At 38.4% G+C, this 25,556-nt stretch overlaps 2 protein-coding genes across 2 annotated transcripts; one reads left to right on the top strand and one right to left on the bottom strand.

Moving 5' to 3' along the window:
- The first annotated feature begins 6,166 nt into the window (after positions 1–6,166).
- On the top strand, positions 6,167–16,951 carry acanb (aggrecan b). The gene is made up of 18 exons (XM_084397126.1): positions 6,167–6,316; positions 8,773–8,855; positions 8,940–9,323; positions 9,423–9,597; positions 9,706–9,833; positions 9,922–10,215; positions 10,528–10,824; positions 11,057–11,240; positions 11,371–11,498; positions 11,588–11,881; positions 11,970–12,065; positions 12,163–13,242; positions 13,346–13,459; positions 13,851–14,009; positions 14,086–14,168; positions 14,273–14,417; positions 14,641–14,823; positions 14,945–16,951. The coding sequence occupies exons 2-18, from the start codon at positions 8,780–8,782 to the stop codon at positions 15,028–15,030; spliced, it is 3,906 nt and encodes a 1,301-aa protein (XP_084253252.1). The 5' UTR covers positions 6,167–6,316; positions 8,773–8,779; the 3' UTR covers positions 15,031–16,951.
- A 1,931-nt stretch (positions 16,952–18,882) lies between these two features.
- On the bottom strand, positions 18,883–21,939 carry hapln3 (hyaluronan and proteoglycan link protein 3). Its single transcript, XM_084397125.1, has 5 exons — positions 21,615–21,939; positions 20,968–21,149; positions 20,289–20,660; positions 19,835–20,137; positions 18,883–19,329 (listed from the first exon to the last, which is right to left on the bottom strand). Exons 2-5 carry the CDS (start codon positions 21,125–21,127, stop codon positions 19,043–19,045), a joined length of 1,122 nt encoding a protein of 373 aa, XP_084253251.1. The 5' UTR covers positions 21,128–21,149; positions 21,615–21,939; the 3' UTR covers positions 18,883–19,042.
- Between the last annotated feature and the right edge of the window lie 3,617 nt (positions 21,940–25,556).

Here is a 25,556-nt window from a genome sequence, read left to right as displayed (position 1 = left end):
TAAATCACACTGATACTCAAGTCTCACCCTACCATTTCTACAAATGCTTACTACAATAAAACAGGGCTACTATTAGTCACCATGGTACAATATGTTACTTACAACCATATATATATGGTAGGCTATATATGGTTGTAATTCCTTATTGCTAAAATCATCTGCTGAAGTCTATTGCAGATATAGATATTCATGAATCTAACTATGGTTGCAGACCCTCAGTCAACTTGCTCTCGAATGTTCACTGACCGCTCCAATATGGCGGACGGCTTACGTATAGTGGCCCATTGAAACGGACCCTCTATGTATATATATTTATGCTTACAATTATCATGATCCTACCATGTTATCATATGCAAAAACCTTAAATTAGCTATAAGCAAACATATAGCTGTTCAGTTTGTAGTCATAAAACCCATTAGAAATAGCTGAGGGAACCAATTGTGAATTGACCTTAAACAAAAAGGGTTACACTATATTTTAAGGTGACGTAGTTACATTGTACTTACTCAAATAAGTACTGAGTAATATTAACTAACTGCATGTACTTAGAGTTACGGTTAGGGTTAGGGTTTGGTTTAGGGTTAGTTACATGTAATTATGCATAATTTACTGTTATTACTATATTAAGTACATGTACATGTAACTATACCTTAAAATAAAGTGTTACCACAGAAAGTATTAGGTTTCATTCTATTCCCAGGTCGTATTTTGAATGGCAATTTTTAAATATCTGTTACAAAATCCAAAGCAGTTTGAATTTAGCTTAAAGACATATGTCTTAATGTCTTATTTTAATTAAATTTAACATGTTCAGCTACTGTATATGCTGGGACATGATAGTCTTTTTATGTTCTGAAGTATTACAGAGTATCAATGTTCATTCAGATTAATAGGAAAATCACACACACACACACACACACACACACACACACACACATGTCTGGTTTACTATCTTTGTGGGGACTCTCCATAGACGTAATGGTTTTTATACTGTACAAACGGTATATTCTATCTCCTTACACTAACCCTACCCCTAAACCTACCCATCACAGAAAACTTTCTGCATTTTTACATTTCCAAATAAACTCATTCTGTATGATTTATAAGCTTGTTTACCCATGGGGACCTCTATTTAGGTCCCCACTGTGGCACGAGTCCCCACGAGTCTGTGTGCATTCAGGTTGAAGTCCCCACCGGGATAGAAAAACAGGAAAACAGGAAAACAGGAAAACACACACACACACACGCACGCACACACGCACGCACGCACGCACACACACACACACACACACACACACACACACACACAGCCCTACTGCTTGAGATCATGATTCCCAGACTATAAGAGAGCTCTGGCTCCACTGAGGTGAACTGAAGTCTCCTCAGAGTCCAGACAATGTTCTGATGCCATAGATACGTGTCTCTGATGGAAAAATATGAAATGAAATGGTCATTGAAACACGGACAAGTATTTATAGTGCTTTTCACATTAGATATTGTTCCAAAAAATATATAGGATAATTGAGTCTAAAATAGAGTGGGAAAAAAGAGGGTCCAATTATTGTTTGTTTGTTTTAAAGAATGAAACAAAATTATTATAAAAAACCTAATAATTATAAAACCATTTAAAATAGTAATACTATAAAAAACGAATTATTAAAATTAATTAATTGTGTAAACATTAGATTACATTACATGCTGTTAGTATACATTTCCAAAAGCCAAACGTTATCAACATATTATTCATAACAATACAATTAAATTATTATAAAATTGTAAAAAAAAAAAAAACATCATTATTTAACTGAACTAAACAGCTAGTTTAGGTAATACATTTACTTAAATAAATACAATATTTAAACTTCATACTTTATTATGTAAAATGAAAATGTAATGTAGAAGCAGGCCTATATGACTCTGTACATCAATAATTATTATATTAATGGCTTTGCAATGTAAGAATCAAAGTTAGCAAATTACTGTAGTATGCTACTGTAAATATAAATGCCCATTAGCCATTTTTACTGTCTATATATTATTTCTAATAATTAAATCAAATAAGAAATTAAATAAATATGAAATGAATAAATAATAATAATAATAATAATAATAATAAATCAATCAATTAAATAATTTGTTTAAATCCCAAGCAATTAGCTTAGGAAATTATTTTAATCTTAAATATTCTGACTTCATGCATAAATGTCACTTTAATTAATATATATTAATACATTCGTTTAAAAAATAACCTCTCTGTAACCCGTCAGTTGGCCACTGAAAGCTCATATACATCAGTAGGGGTCCGTTGCTGTGACATCTCCATAATACCTCCATTCATTTAAACGAAACCCAGTAAAAAGACTGCTTTCCCCCCCTTAACGGACGCCGAAAAGCTGTGTCAATACCCTGTTGAGCAGGCGAAATGGGAAGCGAGTCAATGCGAGCTTGTTCAAATCCAGGCCCTGCATCAAACTGGGGTGAGTGATGAGAGTTTGGGTTCAAGATCTGCGCTGGGGTCAAAGAGGACAATCAGGTGTGTATGACTCACTACAGCATGTACGATCACAATTGATCACATGTCAATCAGTTCACCAAAGTAAATAAGTGGTGTTTCCAATCAACACACACATAATAATGAATCACTTCAAATATAATCTTTTTTTTTTTTTTTAGCTTGAGATGTCAGAACACTGATGACTATTAATCAACCATTATAAGGTCTCTAAACATTTAAAAAATGTTCAGGACATTTTCAGGGCAGCCAAATTAAGACATGAAGCAGACAAGCAAGTATATTTTTGCACTATGAATCCTCTGTTTCCGTTATTCATTCGCCAGGAGCTAAATGCGAATATAAGCCTATGCCTGCATTGGCACATGACCAAAGAACAAGAATTAGTCATAAAGAGATCACACAAATATTAGGTTTGGTGGTTGGTCGAGGTCTTACGTTATTGTGACATGACTTAAAACAGTGTATCCCTTCATTTTATGACCACTTCACCACTTACACGGTATCCTTTATGCCAGCGTTTCTCAAAAGCAGTACTGTACCCTCATCATATTTCAAACGATCCTCAGGGAACATCTAGAACAAAATATGCTCATTAATGTAAGCAATTTCTTTTACGTAATTACTTACATGACATATTCTTAAAATGTACGGCCCCTCTGCAATTACATCAGGGACAACTAGGGGCCCAAAGACCCCTGATTTTATGATTTAGTCAATTACATTAGTATATTAAAATGAGCTAAATGTATCATGCTACACAATTAGAACAGATGTAGAAGTTCCAAGCCATTTTTCAGTCATTTGTGAACATAATGTTTCTATCCCATGATGACCCTCATCCCAAACAAAAACTGAAGCATCAGCAGTCCTTAACAGGCCTGAAATTTGTCACCTCAAAGAAACCGCTGTTTTCCATCCCTTCCTCATGTTGGTCTGCAAAATTCAATGTGTTTTAGAGAGCAAACATGTCGATTTGCGATCAGGGCTCCTACTGTCAACAATAGAATACTGTGTCATGATGGTCTGAATGACATCTTTTAAAGCTTTTCACAAAAATATTAAGAAGTACAACTGTTTTCAACATTGATAATAATACGCAAACGTTTTTTGAGCAGCAAATCAGCATAGACTGATTTCTGAAGGATCATGTGACACTGAAGACTTGTGTAATGATGCTGGAAATTCAGCTTTACCATCACATAAATAAATTACATTGTAAAAAAATGTGATACAATTTATAAAAAAAATATTAAAAAATTGTTATCCATGACAGTACACATTCAAGAGCATAAACCCGCAGTACAAGACATATATTGATATTGCAATTTAGATGATGTCACCACTTTACCTGTTCATAACTGTTAACTAGTCTCCAGGGGTGTGTGAAATCCTGTCCCTAATGAACTCCCCCACCCTCCACCCCATCAAACTTCACTAAACTACAACAGTTATAAACTAAGCACGTTATAAGGGTCAACTTTTCACCCCTAAGCCCAGACAATACCTGCAATTCACTGACTTATGGAATATATTTAGAAATAAACCTGAGCGGTCACTCGTGAGACCTCTAAGGTTGTTAGATTCGTAAAGTAGCTACACAGAGCAACAATGTGCTAGTATGAGAATCAACAAGCACAGTTTGTGTGACCAGACACAATATGTTTTCGTTTGACCCCTCCGGGGTTTTCCAGGTAATTAAGGTTTTATTTTACACACATGGTTTATAGGTCACACATGTGAATAAATTGCAGGTTTTGTATATGTTGCATGTAATGAGGTGTGCCAGGGCATTGCAGGTCCCTTCTTAGGACATTATAGATGTGGCTGTAGAAAGTACCTGTGGGAAATGTTTCCTATGGCAATTTGTAGAAGTCTGAAGAAAATATTCAAAGTGTATCCAAGCAATTATCACGTAACTTCTACTCTGCTCTGTTAAATGTCTGAAATGTTGGCCGTTGTAGAGTTTTCTCTAACATAGCCAGTCTTATCACACTGCCTGTGACAGGGTTCATGGGTTTAAAACAATATAATTTCCCATTTCTGACCATATATAACCTAAGTATGGGTGCTGGATTCAGTCACATTGTTTTATTGAAGTTCAGTTGCAGTAACCAAGATAATCAACTTGGTTGGGTATGTGAAGAATATAAAATGCCTATTGGCCAAAGGAAGTTTCTTCCCATATAAGGATACGAGAGTATATCACACTTCAAAAACTTGCAGAAAAAGTTGGTGAGTCAGCACTTTAAAGTTTGAACTGTGAAATTCCAGCACCATCAGACGCAGACTGATATTTGGTTGAGAGATTCTTGCAAGCTTTTTGCTGTTTCCCTAAATATACCACTCCAAAGGCCCGCAATAGAGCTATAAAACCTGTACTACACAGGAAACTGAAGCTTAGACATATATTTCCACAGTAGAGTCATCACATTCACGCCCACCTGATGATGAAGAGAGACTCATAAACTGTTGACAAATAAGACAAATATTAGTGGTTATCTAAAATACTGGTATGAAACGTTACGATGGTTATGGGGAAACTGGGGTTCATTGGAACAATTTTCATTCATTGTTGATTATGTCTGATGAAACGAACATTTTCTTGAGTTATTTTTAATAAGTCAGCGGCTGGGTCATTTTTACCGTCAATACAAATGATGAACCCCCTCACATACCTATTCAGCGCTGGGTCAATGTGACCCAATGTTGGGTAGCCTGTGCCAAACCGGTTAAAACTGGATAAATTTGTCAATGGTCATTTTGTGTTCAGAAAACATCCTGAGTGGAAACTTCCAGAATAAAGTTAAAGGTTGTATTACAGTGTTTTCCTATCAAATTACTACAGTACAAATAGGAACACGTCTGTAGTCACACTGTTGATCTAGTGCACTAGCGTCGCAGCTGTGTTCGCGCTATTTGTTTCATGGGTTGAAACCTAAATGTCTAACAGATGAGTTAGCAAAATTGATGCAGATTTGCAAACATGAATATAAGTATAAGATTGAACTGGAACAGCCTACTGATACCAGTTTTCTTCACACAGATTCTCATTGGCTTTTTCTGTCACTTGTCCTATATTATATATAACATTGTTTTTAGAGTGCATTTTTATTATTTAAAATGAAAAACGTTCAATATCAGGTTGATTGACCCGGCACTATGTTATAACCCAGAGAATGGGTTAATGTATAAAACCCAACAAGCTGGGTCAAAATAACCCAGCCATGTGTTCTGTCCAATATTTCACCAGCATTTGGGTTGCCAAAAAACCCAGAAATGGTTGTTTTAAACCCAGCCTTTTTTTAAAGTGTGAGTGCAAATGAAATTAAATGAAAAACCCAGACACATTCAATGTCAATAAATATTTCCTAAATTTTGTTATAACTGTTATATCCTATTTTTGAGAGATTTTGAACTTTTAATTTTTTAATCAATGATTGTGGGTAAACACATTTTTGTTATGGCCCAGAACTGAATCCTGTGCCAATCAAATCCTCTAGCCTATCAACCGCAGTCTCCCCTAAAGTTGTGATTTGAAAATTCAACATGCCACTCAGGGGCACTCAATAGTCCCCACTCCCACTTTTCTGCCTCCTTCTACCATTTTCTGTCTCTCTCTCCAACTCACTTTGCTAAACTTGTGCCCAATTTGAATTAGAGCCCTTTCTGCTCCTGACTCACACAGGGAAGGCAAGCAGTCCAAAAACACCGGAATTTAGAAATTTCCCAACAGATTAATGCAAGAGACAAAGACACAGCAAAGAACAACTAAGACAAGCAAGAAGGGACAATACTAGTTTGGTAAGTTTAAAAAAATATATTTATAGTTGTTAATATTGATATAGCTTAAAGTTTGAGTTTATACAGTAAATGCATTATTTGATATATGTATGGACAGCAATATTTTTTATTTATTATGTATTTATTTGTCTATTAAGGTTAGTACTAAGTTACAGTTTTATTGATTACTTCTCAAATTCCATTATTTTATTAATATTCAAATTTAAAGCATGTGATTAGAATGATAAAATTCAATATTCAATATAAAATTAAATGATATGGCTATATCTATTATATTTTCTTAATATATATTAATATCTAACCAGCATCTACTTTTTCATTAATTTCGTCGAAGTAATTACATTGAGGTTTGGGTTTTTGAGTGCAATGCCCTTTGTATCTTTTTTTATACAATTTCAAGGCAACATGGTTGTTGCAGTTTTATCATTTGCATTTTAAAGATTAGTTATTATTTCTAACTTTTCATATTGCATGTAAAATTCTCCTGATAAGGCTGGGCAAGGTGTGTCGTAGGTGAAGCTACCTTTCTAAATTGATTGCAAGTGTGCATAATAGTTGTGATCTATGACCAAACACATGCCGATAGCTTTTACTGTATGTAGTATGTTCATGTATGAACATGACATACTTTCACTGTACCGTATTACAGTACTAGGCTTGCTTACCTGCCACTATGTGTGTTGAATGTGGACAGTGTTCTGGTTCTGTGGCTCTCTTGGGGGTTTGGTGATTTAGGGCCTCCTGTGGAATACAGTGGAGTGTTTACATTGGCTTTAACGCAGGCCTGGGTCCATGAGCGCAGACCACAGCAGGAACAGAACTCTGTTTATTGGCCTGTACCTGATGGGAAGAGAACATACCACACTGGCTGAATGGAGATACTGTGGAAGTCCTCTCTCCACCTCTGCTTGACAAGACAAGAATATAACTGTAGACATGAAGTGGCATTTGAAAGGCACATGTGACTGGTCATTTTAAAGAAGCCAGGACACAGTTGCCTTTTTTAAGACTAGAGTTGGAGCTAGCCAGTAAGCAGATATACTTATAAAGAAGTCATTTGTAATTTAAAGTATTCATATTAATAAAATGCGGTTGTTTTTATACACCCTGACTTGAAACAGTCCATTTTGGTTGTAAAAAAGAAGTGTCATCATTCGTTCACTGTGGGACGTTATTTATTCCTCTGGAATAGAATGTAAACTTGTCCTCATGACAGAGGAGATCCTCCATGACTCACCTCAGACAGCTGAGTTAACATATTTCCGTCTATCAAGCAGATGTTGAATGTAGCGCTTCTCACCTCACACAACCTATTTGTGTGTGTGTGTGTGTGTGTGTGTGTGTGTGTGTGTGTGTTCATATATGTGGTTCGAAAAACATATTTTCAATGCAGAATCTATTGGAAATAGAATAAATAAATTAACATACAAAAAAAACGACCAAGCTATACCAACTACAGATTTTTGTCTCTCAGTGCAATATAAACCAGTGAGAGCATGTTCGAGGTCTCATTTACTTGTATAGGAAGTGGTCTTTTGTTCTTAGTTCTGGTCCAGTAAAACAGAAGTAAGGCATTAGAGGTGGGAGATAAAAAGCTGCTTCAGGGCCGTGCCAGGATGGAGGTCTCCTACAGTCACTCAGTGCATTTAAAACAGCTTGATTCAGAAAACCTGAGCAACAGCCAAGAGGGAAAATTTAGGCAAAGTGGTAAATGATACACTGTGCTCATTATCAAATTTAACTGTAGCATTTATATATCATACAAGAAAATATTGGGGGGTTTTTCCCAGGCAGATTTGACAGTAGCCATTGATTAAAATTCAACTTACCAAGCTCAGAACACTTCCTGTTGCACAGTGAACTATTCTTCTTTAGAGAGAGACAGAGTGAGACAGAGGGAGAAAGAGTGTATGTGTGAACATTTAAATGGAAGAGTGAATTAATGACGTCATGTTTCCAATCTATTCCAAATTTCCACCCAGAGTACAGTAGCTCAGTCAGGCTGTGTAAAGACTCGGAAACAGAGAAACTCCCTTTGAAATGACTTGAGTGATTTGCTCAGTTCATTGTGCCCTGATACATGCTCAGAAAAAAATGAGCAAAACTTGTACCTTTAGGGGTACAACATCTTGTCACTGGGACAGTATCTTTAAAGAAACATCTGTCTACCTTATCTACCCCTAAAGGGTTCATAGTACCTTAAGCGAAGGTACATAATACTAATGTGCACCTTCTAGGGTTATAAGAAACAAAGTTGTGTCTTTAAGGGTACTGCACCATTGACAAGCTGTTGTACCCCTAAAAATGTAATTGCTATTTTTTTTTTTCATGACAGTGTATCTTGTTCTGGCTGTTGAGGCTTTAGTTCAATGCATCACTGTTGAATATTAGCCAAATGTGCATGGTGCCGTATGAATTCATGAAAAAAACCCTACTCTTTTTCTATATTTTTTAAGGTGAATCATGTCTCTGACTTGGCTTCTGCTGTATGCATGCATCCATGCCATTTATGGCATGATATTTTTCGGAGACATGGCTGGTAGGTGAATGTTTGGTGCATTTTGGATGGCTACGTATTATTTCTTTTAAGTGAATGAGAATTTCAAAAAGTTATGTTGTACAGATCAGGACAGCACCCTCAGTGTGAGCATCCCTGTGGAACAGCCACTGCACCCCCTACTTGGCGGGAGCATGGTCATACCCTGCTACTTTCAGGACAACACTGTCCAGGACCCTGGTGCCCCAACCATCGCCCCACTGTCCCACCGTATTAAGTGGAGCTACATCTACAAGGGCAGAGTATCCCTTATTCTGGTTGCCTCTGGTGGCTTGGTGCAGGTTCAGACCGACTACTTGGACCGGGTTCATATGGTAAACTACCCCATGGTGCCAACTGATGCTACCATTGAGATCTCAGAACTCCGCTCCAGTGACTCTGGCACCTACCGGTGTGAAGTCATGCAGGGGATTGAAGATAACTATGATTCAGTGGGAATGCAAGTTCAAGGTAATGCACTTTCAAACTTCTCAGGCAAAATAAAGAACATTTATCAAATATATAAATAACAGAAAGTGAGAATTAAATAAATGGGTCAAATTTTTACAGGTATTGTGTTTCACTACCGAGCAATTTCTACCCGATATACATTGACATTTGATATGGCAAAAGCAGCCTGCATCCAGAACAGTGCTGTTATTGCAACTCCCGCACAGTTGCAAGCTGCCTATGATGATGGGTACCATCAATGTGATGCCGGCTGGCTTTCAGATCAAACTGTGAGGTAATGTGAAAAGGTCAATATCTAATAACTATATAAATAAAAACTATAAGCAGTCAATACACAATCAATACAATGGAACTATAGAAAAATCTCATTCATTCTCCATAGGTATCCTATTCATGAGCCAAGGGAGCCATGCTATGGAGACAAAGAAAATTTTCCAGGGGTACGAACATACGGAGTCCGAGACATCAATGAGACCTATGATGTGTACTGTTTTGCAGAAAAAATGTCAGGTACCTCAGGCAGTGTTTCCAAAATGTAATGTATCTAGTTGGTGCGTTTTCGCTATGTTTTACTTTATGGATTCTCCTCGTCATCCAGGCAAGGTTTTCTACTCCATGTCTGTGGAGAAGTTCACCTTTGCAGAGGCTGAAGATCAGTGTGCCAAGTTGGGAGCCCAATTAGCCACCACGGGGCAACTGTACCTGGCATGGAAGACTGGCATGGATGTGTGCAATGCTGGCTGGCTGGCAGACAGGAGTGTGCGGTACCCCATTAACATAGCTCGACCCCAGTGTGGTGGGGGGCTTTTGGGAGTGCGAACGGTTTACCTGTTTCCAAATCAGACTGGTTATCCATACCCAGACTCACACTATGATGCAATCTGTTATGAAGGTAAGAACAGAGAATGTATTTCATATTTTAACTTATTGCATTTTTTGTTTTCTGTTTGTTATCATTTAAAAGCATTTACACGTTCCAGATCAATCATATCATCAAATCAATAAAGGAATTGAAACAATATTATATAGAAACTCAAAAATGAAACAAATATTATTAACTCACCATTGTTTTATTCCAAAGCTTGTACATATTTTTCCATGCAGTTGCAAAGAATAGGCAAAGACAGAGCATCTAAGCAGATCCAAGTCCTGATATGACTCAAATAAGTGTAAATTCTCACAAACATTGTCAATTATTTTTCAGAAGACGCAAATAAAGTTTTAACAAAGACCTCACCATTTCCTGAAATATACACTATCACCGATTCCATGTTCAGTGTGGCTACAGTCACCTCAAGCCCATCAGACTATACTGAAGACGTGACCACAGAAGGGGAGGTCCGTGGGCAACTGGTTACAGATGAGCCTCTTAACACCACAAGCATAGAAGGTCTCCTACCACTACCTTACAACATAACTGAGGTTGAGGAGGATGCCATCAAAGTGGCCAAAGCTCTGCCTCATCTGGGATATGAGATTGCCAAGGACAAAGTCACTGCTGGTAAGTAAACTAAACTGGATCCAATGTGTGAGATAGCCACATAACGTTAGCACTGTAAATGCCAATGCATCACACACACCATTGAAGGACCTTATACCAACATAACAATTACAGGTGCCTCGACTGATTTCCAATGCATTTCCTAATACCATGGGTAAACAGCAGAGTTTTGCAACTCCTTACTTAAATAGTTCCCAAATATCAAATATGGACAAAACTTTCCTCACCCTAGAAACGAAGGGAGTGGTATTCCATTATCGCGCTGACTCGAGGCGTTATGCTTACACCTTTGAGGAAGCACAAGTGGCGTGTCAGAAGCTGGGAGCAGTCATAGCCACCCCTGAGCTCCTTCAGGCTGCTTATGAAGCTGGTCTTCATCAATACAGTGCAGGTTGGCTACAGGACCAAACTGTCAGGTGAACATATTTTTCACAAAGTAATGCCCTATGTGCCAACTCCATTTGTTTCTGCTGAATTAGCTAAAATCTTGGCTCACATACTGGCATGTTGACAGACACCATATATAGTATTCTACATTGTGTTTAGGTATCCAATCGTGTATCCTCGAAAGAAGTTATCTGGAGATCAGGAGGACGCCCCTGGTGTACGCTCATACAATGTTAGGCCTGCACATGAGCGTTATGATGTGTACTGTTACATGGACCAAATAAAGGGTGAGTACAAGTTTATTCATGACAATACAATTTACATATATTGTATATTTAATCGTCTATAATCTTGCTGTTTGGGCTTTATCCCTTAGGGGAGATCTTCCATGTGAGTTCACTAGCAGGCTTCACCTACTACGAAGCTGATGCACATTGCAGAAAACTGGGTTCTACTCTAGCCTCAACTGCAGAACTATATGCAGCATGGAATCAGGGTTTCCACAAGTGCAGTCCTGGCTGGCTGGCTGATCGCAGTGTCCGCTATCCTGTCCGCAACCCAGGCTTCGATTGTGGTGAAAACAAGACCGGAGTCCACACTATTTATGCTGAACCAAACCAAACAGGCTTCCCAAACCCATACTCCAGATATGATGCATACTGCTTCAAAGGTATAACAGCTTTTAAGCCTGCATGTATGCGTTTCCATTGAAAGACAAGACTGGGTGTTGATCTTGGAGATTCTTATTTATTTTTCAGCAAATCTGTCTTTGCTCCTTGATGAGGATATGTTGAATGTTACAAGGATGGAGAAGGATCTTAACATGACAGACATAACAGAGCTGCTGAGGCCTGGTATAAAATATATTTGATTTCTCCACTTCCTACTGCTAATTTATGCTGCATTATTGTCATATTTAGGCATGCTTACTTTCAGTAATGTGTGTTACAGTTCGTCCAATTGTCCCTCCCTTGATTGTGGACCTGTCTGGATCTGGATTAGGCTCAGCATCAGGCGATCCTGATTCCAGTTCCGGATACATGTCAGGGAGTGGCATACCCAGTGGGAGCATATCAGGTTCTGGCCAAAGTGGTGAGGGATCAGGTCACCTTGTGAGGTTTCAAGAAGGTGCAGATACACTGATATGGCAGACTTCTGCCTCAGGCAGTGCTTCGGAGGCTAAAGAAAGTAGTGGCAGTGGTAGTGGTGCTATCATTACTTCAGAAATAGAATCAGGGGACCAAGAATCTGGAGAGGAGTCTGGTCTCTTCCAAGAACAAAGTGGAGCTAGTGGCCTTCCATCGGGACTCAGCAGTGGAATTAGCGGTTCAGGAACAAGTGGATTCTTCAGTGGTGGGGAATCGAGTGGGTCAGGTGTGTCATTTATAGACACAGAAATGATTGATCTGACCTCAAGACCGTCTGGAGAACAGGAATTTTCTGGTATTAACCCATTTGACTTGACTGATGTTAGTGGTTCTGGCTTTCCCTCTGGATCTGGCTCTGCAATCGACTTTGGATCTGGCTTTGAATCTGGTTCTGCCTCTGGATTTGGATCTGGCTTTGGGTCTGGTTCTGCCTCTGGATATGGATCTGGCTCTGCCTCCGAAACCTCAAGTTATCCGAGTCATCCCTCAGGTGAGGTGTCTGGCCACATTCAGAAACAAGATGAAGAGATTGTCATTCTAATAGACAATGAGGTCATTGAGTTGACATTTAGTTCTACCATTGGACCAGAACAGGGTCGTGGATCAGTGGAGATCAGTGGAGAGGGCAGTAGTCAAGCACAATATGTTGAGGAGATCTCCATATCTCTTTCTAATAGAACTTTATATGAAGATTACTGGAATCCCAATGAAGCAGATGATCTCCTACCAGAAAGAAATGAGCAACTTAATGTCACCACACAGGTGTTTGATGTGTCTGATCAGTCATCTCTGAACACCACAACACCCACCACTGTATTCACCTCTTCACCTTCAGCTTCACAACAAACGTCAAAAGCTATGGAAGAGCCATCTGTTACTGATGGTAATGACTGAACAAAAATATCCTTTTGTTGTTATTTAACTAGTGTACAACAACCTTCATATTAACATTTGTAAATTAAGGTGAATATATCTATCTTTGGCAGCTTCTGCTAACCACTGTGATCCAAACCCCTGTGGTCAAGGTTTATGCTCTCTACAAGATGGCATTGCAGTATGTCTGTGTCATCCAGGATTTAGTGGGGAAAACTGCTCCACACGTAAGTTAAAAGACCACAAACATACCAACATGTTATGTACTGCATCTGTTGTGACCGAAGGAAGGTTTTAATCATCCATCTCTATTTCCTTTGTTTTGCTCTCTTTTTACTTCTTACACATACACTTACTACTTCCAACACATCTTACATGAAATTATAAATCCCAGGGTGTTCATGTTTATGATGATGACTTATTAGGGTATTTGAAAGGAACACATTTTGCCTAGTGAAGTACACAGATATAACCCTGTGCAGTGTATAGAGAGCAGTAAAAACTGCACAGGGACCCTGTGAGTTGGAGCGCAGCCTGTCAGTCTGGCGTTACTAGCCACCCCTTAAAGAACATATAATAAAAACTATATGAAATTAATTGCTTATTATGTGTTGTCAGCGATACAGGGATGTGCCGAGGGGTGGATGGAGTTTATGGGCAGCTGTTACATCCATTTTGATGTGAGTGAGACCTGGACCAGTGCTGAGCAGCACTGTCAAGAGCTAAACTCTCACCTGGTTAGCATATCCTCCCAACAAGAACAAGAGTTTGTAAGAAGTGAGTTGAATTTGATTTCTTATAAAAGATAAGTACCTGCTTTTTGAAAGCACTTATACATTTCTAAACCCACTAGCTCAAGCTCACGACTATCAATGGATTGGACTAAATGACAGGGATGAACAAAATCAGTTTCGCTGGACAGATGGAAGTCCTTTGGTGAGACTAACTTTCTCTACGTTTTTTTTCAGAATTGAGTGACATCTATGATCTGAAGCATCTGCAGTATGTCATTGTTTCAACAAATGCTACTTTCTCTGCAGGAATATGAAAACTGGAGACCCAACCAGCCAGATAATTACTTCAGCACAGGAGAAGACTGTGTTGTAATGATATGGCATGAGGATGGCCAGTGGAATGATGTACCTTGCAACTATCATCTTCCTTTTACCTGCAAGAGTGGGCCTGGTAAGAAGAGGTGATAGACATTAACTTCAGCACCAAGTCAGTCCCACCTAATCAGCTATGAGCTCATTAAATAGCTACATCACAATAGCTATTTAATGACATTATAGTCATTGTGTTATGTGTATTACCAATGGATATTGTGAATGCAAGGGAACTACTATTCCTTGTTTTAATAGGAAGGAAAAAGTGTTTTTGCTATTTTGTTTTACTCTTTTTACTGTAGTCACATGTTCATCACCTCCTGAAGTGAAGAATGCCAGGATGTTAGGCAACAGGAAAGATCGCTACCCTGCTAACTCCATCATTCGATATCAGTGTGACAGCGGATTCACACAGCGTCACCTTTCTGTAGTGCACTGCTTACCTGATGGTCAGTGGGAGGAGCCTCAAGTGGAATGCATAGGAGGTTAGTATATGCCACACATGCTTGAAGAAAAACAAGGTTAGTATGTTATGTTTTATGGAGTAAAGTTCCAACTCAAAAGTCAACAACATTTTTGTGTCCATGTTATTACCTACTTCAACAGGCAAAACAAACAACAGGCTACGGAAAAGATTCCTCAAGACACTTACCGAGGAAGTCAATAGTCGGACGTGGAAGAAGGTCCTCTAAACAGGACAAAAAACACACACTTTAATAAATCCAGAGGACTGTTATCATCTGTACAGAAGCCTTATTTACTCAAAAGAAAATCTCAATGACAAGGGAATAACCTTATGTAGTGACAAACTTTATTTAGCCTGTCTGGCTGATTGGTTTACAAGTTCTACTCATAGCTGTTTTGGGGAGAGAGAAAAAATATATATCTTATTTGGCATTTTAGGATTGTATTACTCCTGCTTTTTACCCTAACCCATAAATGCTAGGTCACAAGAGATGATCTAATCTATAAAGAATAGACTGAATTGCACAGAGTGCCATTTATAAAACCTTCAAAAACAGTAATTTACTTTACCATTAGCACATTTTCCTCCAGGCCACAAAGTGACACTACTGCTTACTTGTGTGAGCATTTTCCCATTATTTGTGATTTGTGGCTGTTCATAATTAAATACTAGCTTACTACTTTCTGAATATGGCACAGTATACTATATACTGCCTACAATTTTTTTTTAAGTAAGTAGGCATTGAATCGTCACATGACCTATTACTTTGCATATGAGAAGCATCAATACAATTTGCATACAAGTAGTATAGCAATATGCAATTCCAAACATAGCCTCTAGAACTGTCCATTGCTGCATCCCAATTTGCATACACCTATTACGTACTTAAAGAATGTACTTCGCCAGTGATTGGAAAATGCACATTTTTGAATATGTAGAAACACAATAACAGTATTGGGATATTTTTTATTGTTTAGTATTGTTGCATATTGTTTGCACTTGAATGTAAGCATTAGGAGGAAGCTACACAATTACCTTAGCTTAACTTTTAGGTTCATACATTTACATGTGGCAGGATTAGCCTTGCATTCCTTGTTTTTGTTATTTAAAAAGAGGACACAAGGGTTGTGAACATTATTAGCCCAAAAATAAAGCACAGATGCACTTCAGAAATCTGCCAGAAATAGTGTACCATCCAGGCACCTTTGGCATACTATGTTCAACATATTATGATTTGAGATGCAAAAAAAACTTATCTGCCCTACTATTTAGGGTAGAGAGTGTGGTGATTGGGACAAAGTCCAAAAGCATCAGTGTATTAGGATGCACAAAGGTAACATTGTCTGTGTGTACCCCTGGATAATACTTAAGTTCAGAACAAGACAAAAGGCTTTAATGACCACAGCTGGAAACAATTACATTTAAGTGCATTAGTATTTCAAATTCTTCCAATTAAGATGTGTCTTTTTTATTTGTTTTGTTGTTTGTTGTAGTATAAATGTTTAAATATCTAGTTGTATCTCAGTGAAACTGTGAAAGAGAAATTCCCCGGCTTCTTCTAGGTGTGATTCTAGGTCAGCTTGCAAATGTTTACTCAGACTAGAAAGATATAATATCCTGTCTACATTAGCTGTAATGATAATATTATATTTGTGACCTTTCTGTCACAGGAAGTGAATGGCTGCTTGTGGCACTTATTCCATGTTGTGCAGTGCATTAGCTTTTACTTAATTTATTAATTCACAAGTTCAAATGATTTGTCTTGGCCTTCATAACAGACTTGAGCTCTAATATAAATGAAATTTAGTAGATATCAAACAACCTAATTTATGTCTCTAGAGACAAGCATCCACATTCAAATGAGCATAAGGCATCAGAAAACAAGACAAGAATTTTGAAATGGCCTAAAAACGTTAAAAAGTTAATGTTAAAACCACAGTAAATGAATCCAACACACAAAGTGTGCCCCACAACATTTGATTGACAGAGTCAATCGTTTCCAATACAGCGAGTGAAGACACTGGAATTGCTCTCTGTTCCCAGCAATATCCATCTCTCATTTTGCACTCTGTCACTGTCATCTCTATGCTGAGCTCATATCTGTCCTTGTACCCCTGAAATAAACAGACTAAACGAGTGTGAATAAAGGTGTTTTTCTTTTAATACCAGAGACTGGTTAAAACCAACTAATGGAACACAAAAATCGAGTAGCAAAAATAATGGCCGTTTTCAAACAGCTTTCCAAACATTCCATTCGTCTGTCATTGGTCAGCCAAACAGGTAATCCCGCCCCAAATTCCTGCCATTGGTTGAGCCAATGCTGCTGTTGCCCGGCTGATCAAGATGCTCAAACAGAGCCACACTGTGTTCAGACTTTTTTGGGAAATAAACCTACCAATAACTTGTAGTATTTTCTGCATATTAAACTGGGATGGAAAATATTTTAACATAAAAAAAACTTACTAACATTTAAGTTGTTGAAACTGAAATGAAATTATCATAGGTATTTTTTCCTAATGTCTTAATGTTTACTCTATACAGGGTTCCCACACCATGAACAATGCATTTCCATAACTTTTCCATGACATTTCCAATCATTCATGATTACTATTCTTTGGATACTGAAAAAAACATGGGCAATATAAATAAAAAAAAAATTCAATACAAAATCATTTTATTTATTACATTTTCAGGACTTTTTTTTTTTTTTTTTTTTTGACATTTTGTTATATTTTCAGATTAGCAGTGGGAACCCTGAATTATGTACACAGTGGCACCAAATTTGGACAAGTAGTTGTCCATTGTTTATCTTTTGATTTATATTTTGACAAACATCTGTTGTGATATATATTGTGATAGGCCTAATTATTGTACACTCTGTCACTGGGTGTACCAAATGGTACAAAAGCAGTCACTGGGGTGGTACCCTGTACACCTTTGTACCTAAAGAGTGCATATTAGTACCTCAAATGGTAGGCTACATATTATTACTTTTTTAAAAGGTAGCCTATCATCCCAGAGACAGCTTTTGTGCCATTTTTTTCTGACAGTGTTTTTCTTTCTTTAATAAATGTACTGATGAGACACAGGTCAAAACAGTTCATGTGGACATAACCCAAAATTACTCAACACACAAGACCTCAATTAAACGTCAAACAACACCGTGCCTATGCTATGACATTTTCTCAAGGGAAAAAAAAAATCCTAAAAGCTGATGAATACACCTCTCTTACCTAACACTGTGCATCTTTATGTGCAGTTAGCAGAGTGAAAAAGCGAGACTGAGGAACACTGCTGGCTTTTCATGTGCCTCCCCCGCCCTTCATCCATGTTTGGGAAGCAGGTGTAAATAAGGCACAACTTTGACGCAAAAGCATCCTCGAATCCTGTGGAAAAAAAGGGTGGGATAATCATACCCTCTCCCATATTTGTTAAACAGTGACACCGTTATGAATGAGGTCGGCGGTTTGCTCTAACTGAGAGAGTTGTTGTTTGTTTTAGTTCTCTGCGCGATCCCGCTGACTCATTTAAGCGCGCCCCCTGTTGGTCAGGATAAGAAACTACCCAAATGCCATACAGGATGATTTATTCCAAAACACAAACAGGCCTTGTCTGGCTGTCTACGTGATTTATAGGGTGGTCTGGACATTTGAAATGGCTGAAAGTAAACACATACAGAATACTTGTTGGTAAAAAATATTTATTGGCAAGACATTTGGCTTTTCGGATGACGACGTCTCATATGATAGTAAGAAGTCATGCATACAAATGTAATACCTGCAGATGGCACAGACTAACTGAGATTGTATTATTTTTTTGCATTAAAATGCTACATAATTCAAGAAATCAAATCATAAAAGCATTTTTTTTTTAAATACCCACCACAAACTTCAGGCTTTAACCCAAAAGAAAACGTTGTAGAACTACATGCTGAATGAAATGTACTGTATTTACTGTATGTACTGTATTACTGTAAACACACAAAAGCGAGTTAGTTTTAACCTTTTTTTTTTTTTTTTTCGTTTTCAAGTGTAAATATCTAAATCAGCACTGGGAATGTAGTTTTGCCACACAGTATAATATTGTAGGGGAATTCCAGGACATTTCAAATCAAATCAAGACACAATGCAAACACGTTATTATGATTTGAATATCAGTAGTGTGTATAAAAAGAAGTACTAAACTGTTCATTGTGGTTTTCACAGAAGTGTTTATACATTTGAAATGAATTGTACAGTTTACCAGCGGACTTTGTAGCAATACACGCCATGTTTTAAATGCTTTGGAGGGAAGCCAAAGCTGCGCACACCTGGTTCTGATGTACCACAGTTCACCCTGGGTTGGACGATTGGGTAACGTACACTACCGTCAGCCAACCAGCCCGCATCACACTGGTCAAATCCCACAAACCTCCAGGCTGCGTATAACTGGCCAACTTTAGCAATGAGACCTCCATCGCTCTGACAGGCCTCCACCGCTTCAGTGAAATTTAATTGGATAGGATGTTGCAAGAAGTAGACCTCTCCTGAAGTTGAAGAAAGACATAAGGTAACTTGTCACATCATATTTGGTAACTTATACAAATATGACCTCACCTCAGAATTGAATGCCAATAATTGACCCCAGATAGACTGCAGAAGCAAAATATAACTGGCATATCAAGGCACACAGCTTTAAAATATATGCATGACTGATTAAAATGGGGAAGAAGGCCATTTTATTAATAATCCTTGTTGGCAGGTGGACCCAATATGTCAACCTGAACTTATTGTTATAAAATAGGAAATTTTTCAGAATGAGCTATGCAGCCACAATTACAATATACTGAGGGGAATTTACTATTAATCATCTTTGTCTGATTTAAAATATAAAACACCTGTTGAAAGGACAGCTACAGGAAATTTGAAACATTTATCGTTAAAGATTCCATGGAAACACGTGTAGCCTAAACCAAGACTGGATGAAGTTATGCAATGTTATATAAAGTTATATAAAAACTCCACTTGTAAATATACTACAAACATTATTACCTCTAATGGACGAGGTGAAGCAGAAGGCATCAAACCGGTCCAGACTTTTGTTTCGAACGCCATAGCTCCGTACACCAGGTGCCAGGTCAGTGCCGCCACAAGCCTCTCGTGGCACTGAGACAGGATATTGTGCCGTCCCATCAACAAGCCACCCAGCGTTACACCAGTCCAGACCTTCCTGCCAAGCAGCGAAGAGCTGCTCAAAGGTAGCCAGGTGTGCATCTTGCTTCTCGCATGCCTCCTTAGCCTCATGAAAGTTCAGCAGATAGCGCCCCCTAGGGGAGAAGTAGGGGAACACCACACCTGTGGAGCACAAGAGCACAATGCATCACTGAAGAAACTGTACTGTACTGTGATATCAGAAATATAACATAATTATAAAAGAATAATATCGCACAAAATAATTAAATAAAATTATATTGTTTAGGTAACACGGACTGAGCTCATGACGCACCTCGAAACTTCAGCTGTACAGTCACGCTCTCGTCCTCGAGACCATCAATAATTTCACACCGGTAACGGCCGGTATCGTCGGACTGTATCGGGTTGATGACGAGGGACGCATCGCCTGGGACGCTCCGGCGGAGCCGCACGCGTCCTTTGAAGTCTCCGTAACTCCGGTGACGTGTGCCGATGGCCACCATGACGTCACGTTCCTGCCCTCCGCCGTTTACGGGCAGCCAGAACCACTTGACCCGTGTTCTGCGGGGCGCACTGAGCGCGGGCTCGTAGCGGTAATGACAGGGCAGCGTGACATTACTGCCCTGAACAGCTGACACAAAAGACTCAGGAGATTCAACGTGAAGACGGATCTTGTGGAAGTATACTAAAAAATAAAATAAAAACATTAAATGATTAGGCCTAAATATCTATCTATCAATATATCTATCTATGGCATAAACCATCCTAAATGTAGGCCTATATATATAAAAAAAAAAAAAAAAAAATGTATACAAGTTCCACTGAATTTAGGCAAATGTTTGTTCTGCAATTTTAAACAATTTGAAATAATAGGCCTAATTCAAAATCATTATAGCACTTTTAGCTTTTGGAACATGGTAGCTGGTTTGTTATTTTGCACACTTGAAAACGCGTGAAAATATCAAGAGCAACTCATAAATAAATCAACTTACTCTCCGTATTTGCATTGCCATTTCCATTTCCATTTCCATTAACAATGTCCTGATAATAATAGCCATTGGAGTATCGCTGTGCAAAGCTTCCGAGGATCAGGTGCATAAGAAAAACCAGCAGATGGCGTAAAATCCACATATTCACGGTGTTCCCCTGCATCCCACAGATTTCCAACAGGGTCCTTGCATTTTAAGACAAGCCAATATGTGTATAAATATTAGAAATTAGTTCATCAAACAAACCTAACGCAACATAGATTTATCTTTTAGTGCTTTTAAAGTCTGATTTATTTAAAAAATAATTTGATTTGCTCGCCATAACTGATCGTCATACAGTTAACTTAGCCTACAACAATAACTGCATAATTGCTGCTTAATAGACTGCAGAAACAAAAGTCAAAAAGATACAACTAGCTATACATAAAGAGACATAAAAAGTAGTAAGCCTACCTTTAGTTAAACTTAGTTCACAAATTTTACAATAGTCGAACTTAAAGATATAGGCTATTACACATTTAACATACAAAGATTTGAAGTCATAATCGAATCAGGCGTTTATTGTAGCCTATTATGTAGTTAAAATCAGCATTCAAAGGATCTGCTAACATGCACATTTATTAAATAATAAAAGAATTTTCGCAACTTACCAATGAAAAAATACTTTCTCAGGCTCCTTTTGCTTCAACTACTCTGTTCATCGTCCGAGGTGAGGGATAATAGCGCGCTCTCTCTCTCTCTCGCTCTCTCTCTGTAATATTGTGGAACCGTGAGGTGACGTCACTCAGGCATCTCTTTTGAAGTTCTCCAGCTCGCGAACAATAATAATTGGGGGGTCTACAAAGCAGGCGAGGGCTGCCGTCCATCATCACGGTATAATTTTACAGCATAAGGTGTGTTGATAATTTCCCCAAACTGAAACTGGAGCTTGTGCTCACCGCTCACGGTGCCAGCGAGAATAGCTATATTCCACCCATGTCTCTTGTTACGTGGATTTGTCACAAAAAACAACAATTCTTATTGGCCCCAGAGGCCAATGCCTGGCCTAATAACACAGTTGGTAATAATAGAGTCACATTATCGCATTCCTATTTGTTTTTTTACATTCCTAATGCACAGAGTGTTATAAAGTATGCCCTTTTAGGTGAAAAAATAACCATAAAACATGTAGCCTACAGTAAAAATATATTCACAGAGATTAACAATAATGAAACGGGAATACAACAAAAATTACGCTAATGCTTATGAAATTACACACCAGAAGCATGACTGCTGACCTTTGACCGAGGTCTCAAAAAAGACTACCATGGGAAAGTCAGTGGTTGAAATTCCACTTCTCCTCAGCAAAGCCTCCAAAGTGTGCTAATTTTCCAAAGTCAATAGCAGAGGAAAGTATCCAGCCTTGCAGATGTGAAATTTTCCTCTTACTCGTGACCACCAGGGATTCAAAAGTTTGTTGTTCTCTGTCAGCACACCTCTGTCCAGCAGCCAGTAGTGTTCATCTTTTATCTCTTCCCCTAAATTCTGACATTTTTTTCCTTGTTATTTAGTGCTACAGTTTATGTGAGATCTAAATAGCAAAATTTAAAGAGGAAAGGACTGTTAGGCGGCCTTTGGAGGGACCAGGATGTTGGACTGACAGCATCACTCATTATTGTGACCCCTAAATGTACCACATCGCACCGCCCTTTTTCTATCCCTTTCTCTTTTTCAGTCACACTTACCGTAATTCAGTGAATTGTCACGGAAAAAATCCAATAACTCAATCCACCTTATTTTTAAACCACCTTCCGGTGTCTTTAGCTTCCTGATATTTCCAACTGGTATTTCTTATCATATTGTTTTAATGTATTGTCATAATTTTAAACACATTTGTAGTAGCGCAAATTTTGTTATTCTTCTGATGAACGATAAAAACTTTGACAGCCAATCAAAATCTACCTCTTTTAAAGAGCGTGAGCTTTTAAAGCGGCAGACGATAGGACTGCAGCACGCTTCGAAAAAACAGAACGATATCGTGCGTTGGTGTGGACGCTATTATAGTTATCGTTATCGAAGTTATCGTTCTTGGTGTGAATGGGCCTTTAGTCACCTTTTGGAAAGACTGGGGGGTTGTTTACATGACACAGTTTTTAACTAAAAACTGAAAACCTTTTATGTCTTTTGGCCGTTCATTTACAGGACGAAGGAGTTTTGGGGGCCTGCAAACAGGTTTCAAAGTGCAAGTAAAAAAAAAAAACGATACCTTCATTGTCTCCGTGTAAACTACGAAAAAACGTGAATTTGTGAAAATACGCTCGTGCGTATTGTGTTCAGTCTATATAGGCACATTTATGACATCGCCAATTACTGGCCTGGCATGCACAAAACACGTTTTTAGTAGTTTTCGAAGATCCGTGTGAACAGATAGTTTTGACGACATTATCTGTACGTGAAAAACGCACAGGAATTAAAAAAATGTTTTTAGTACATCGTTGTCGTGTAAACGTGTCCACCCGAATCTTCGCTGTACAATGGTAAATGTGCCCGCACCTTTCTGGTTATTTACCTAAGCAACTAATGAATGAGAAGTCTCGCATAGCTTAGAATAAAAAAGTAATTAAGATAAAAAGAATTAATTAGCTAATTTACGCTTTGCAAAATAATGTGCATATGAATTCATGAAATCGTGAATGTCGCTTGAGACAAATTCGCCCCTTTGACCAACAGAAACTCTGTTAACAGGGAACATTCTCAGAACGCTCTGGCAAGATTTGCTCAAAGTTATAAACAAAAGTTCTTCCACTAATATTAATAGAATGTTCTTTTGTTATTATCTGGTCTTTAATTAGCACAAAAACATTATTTATATACAGTGGGGAGAACAAGTATTTGATACACTGCTTACAAAGCATGTAGAGGTCTGTAATTTGTATAGGTACACTTCAACTGTGAGAGACGGAATCTAAAACAAAAATCCTGAAAATCATATTATATGATTTTTAAATAATTAATTTGCATTTTATTGCATGACATAAGTATTTGATCACCTACCAACCAGTGAGAATTCCGGCTCTCACAGACGTTAGTTTTTCTTTAAGAAGCCCTCCTGTTCTCCACTCATTACCTGTATTAACTGCACCTGTTTGAACTCGTTACCTGTATAAAAGACACCTGTCCACACACTCAATCAAACAGACTCCAACCTCTCCACAATGGCCAAGACCAGAGAGCTGTGTAAGGACATCAGGGATAAAATTTTAGACCTGCACAAGGCTGGGATAAGCTACAGGACAACAACTGTTGGCGCAATTATTAGAAAATGGAAGAAGTTCAAGATGACGGTCAATCTCCCTCGGTCTGGGGCACCATGCAAGATCTCACCTCGTGGGGCATCAATGATCATGAGGAAGGTGAGATCTCAGCCCAGAACTACACGGCAGGATCTGGTCAATGACCTGAAGAAAACCATTAGTAACACTACGCCGTCATGGATTAAAATCCTGCAGCGCACGCAAGGTCCCCCTGCTCAAGTCAGCGCATGTCCAGGCCCTTCTGAAGTTTGCCAATGACCATCTGGATGATCCAGAGGAGGAATGGGAGAAGGTCATGTGGTCTGATGAGACAAAAATAGAGCTTTTTGGTCTAAACTCCACTAGCCGTGTTTGGAGGAAGAAGAAGGATGAGTACAACCCCAAGAACACCATCCCAACCGTGAAGCATTGAGGTGGAAACATCATTCTTTGGGGATGCTTTTCTGCAAAGGGGACAGGACGACTGCACCGTATTGAGGGGAGGCTGGATGGGGCCATGTATCGCGAGATCTTGGCCAACAACCTCCTTCCCTCAGTTAGAGCATTGAAGATGGGTCGTGGCTGGGTCTTCCAGCATGACAACGACCCGAAACACACAGCCAGGGCAACTAAGGAGTGGCTCCGTAAGAAGCATCTCAAGGTCCTGGAGTGGCCTAGCCAGTCTCCAGACCTGAACCCAATAGAACATCTTTGGAGGGAGCTGAAAGTCCATATTGAAAGTCCAGACAAAGGTTTCTTTACCAAATATAAAGTTCTGCTTTTCTGATGTATCAAATACTTATGTCATGCAATAAAATGCAAATGAATTACTTAAAAATCATACAATGTGATTTTCTGGATTTTTGTTTTAGATTCCGTCACTCACAGTTGAAGAGTACCTATGATAAAAATTACAGACTTCTACATGCTTTGTAAGTGGGAAAACCTGCAAAATCGGCAGTGTATCAAATACTTGTTCTCCCTACTGTTGAAGGTTTTTTTTTCGGACACATTGTAGTAATACGTCTTTTTTTCCCATTGATACTACTTGTTTCAGAACGTCCAGAGAAAATTCTAAAAGTAACACCCATAATGTTTACCAAACGATATTGCATAACCGAAAAAACAGTTTGAATGTTCAGAGAACATTCAGAAATAATCCCAGATGGCACAGGTACGTCTCTAAGATGTCCGCTAAAGAGCACTTAATCTCGAAAACATCTGTTGTGTACAAACATCTAATGAACGTCTTAGAAAAAGCAGTTTTACATACATTCTAAATCATAAACATCTTAAAGACGTTTTCTAAATGTCTATTTA

The sequence above is a fragment of the Rutilus rutilus genome, assembly GCF_951802725.1.
Source record: "Rutilus rutilus genome assembly, chromosome: 23".
NCBI classification, from domain to species: Eukaryota; Metazoa; Chordata; class Actinopteri; order Cypriniformes; family Leuciscidae; genus Rutilus; species Rutilus rutilus.
The sequence above is the reverse complement of the archived record's forward strand: the minus strand, read 5'-3'. Positions and strand labels throughout refer to the sequence as shown.

Bases quoted from the DNA above. Each gene is read 5' to 3' on its own strand.
- acanb (XM_084397126.1), top strand. From the start codon at position 8,780: ATGTCTCTGACTTGGCTTCTGCTGTATGCATGCATCCATGCCATTTAT. The intron at 10,216-10,527 runs GTAAGAACAGAG...ATTATTTTTCAG, and splicing joins TGATGCAATCTGTTATGAAG to AAGACGCAAATAAAGTTTTA. The intron at 14,824-14,944 runs GTTAGTATATGC...CTACTTCAACAG, and splicing joins TCAAGTGGAATGCATAGGAG to GCAAAACAAACAACAGGCTA.
- hapln3 (XM_084397125.1), bottom strand. From the start codon at position 21,127: ATGCAGGGGAACACCGTGAATATGTGGATTTTACGCCATCTGCTGGTT. The intron at 20,661-20,967 runs GTAAGTTGATTT...TTTATTTTTTAG, and splicing joins TGGCAATGCAAATACGGAGA to TATACTTCCACAAGATCCGT. The intron at 20,138-20,288 runs GTGCGTCATGAG...TGTGCTCCACAG, and splicing joins TGTACAGCTGAAGTTTCGAG to GTGTGGTGTTCCCCTACTTC.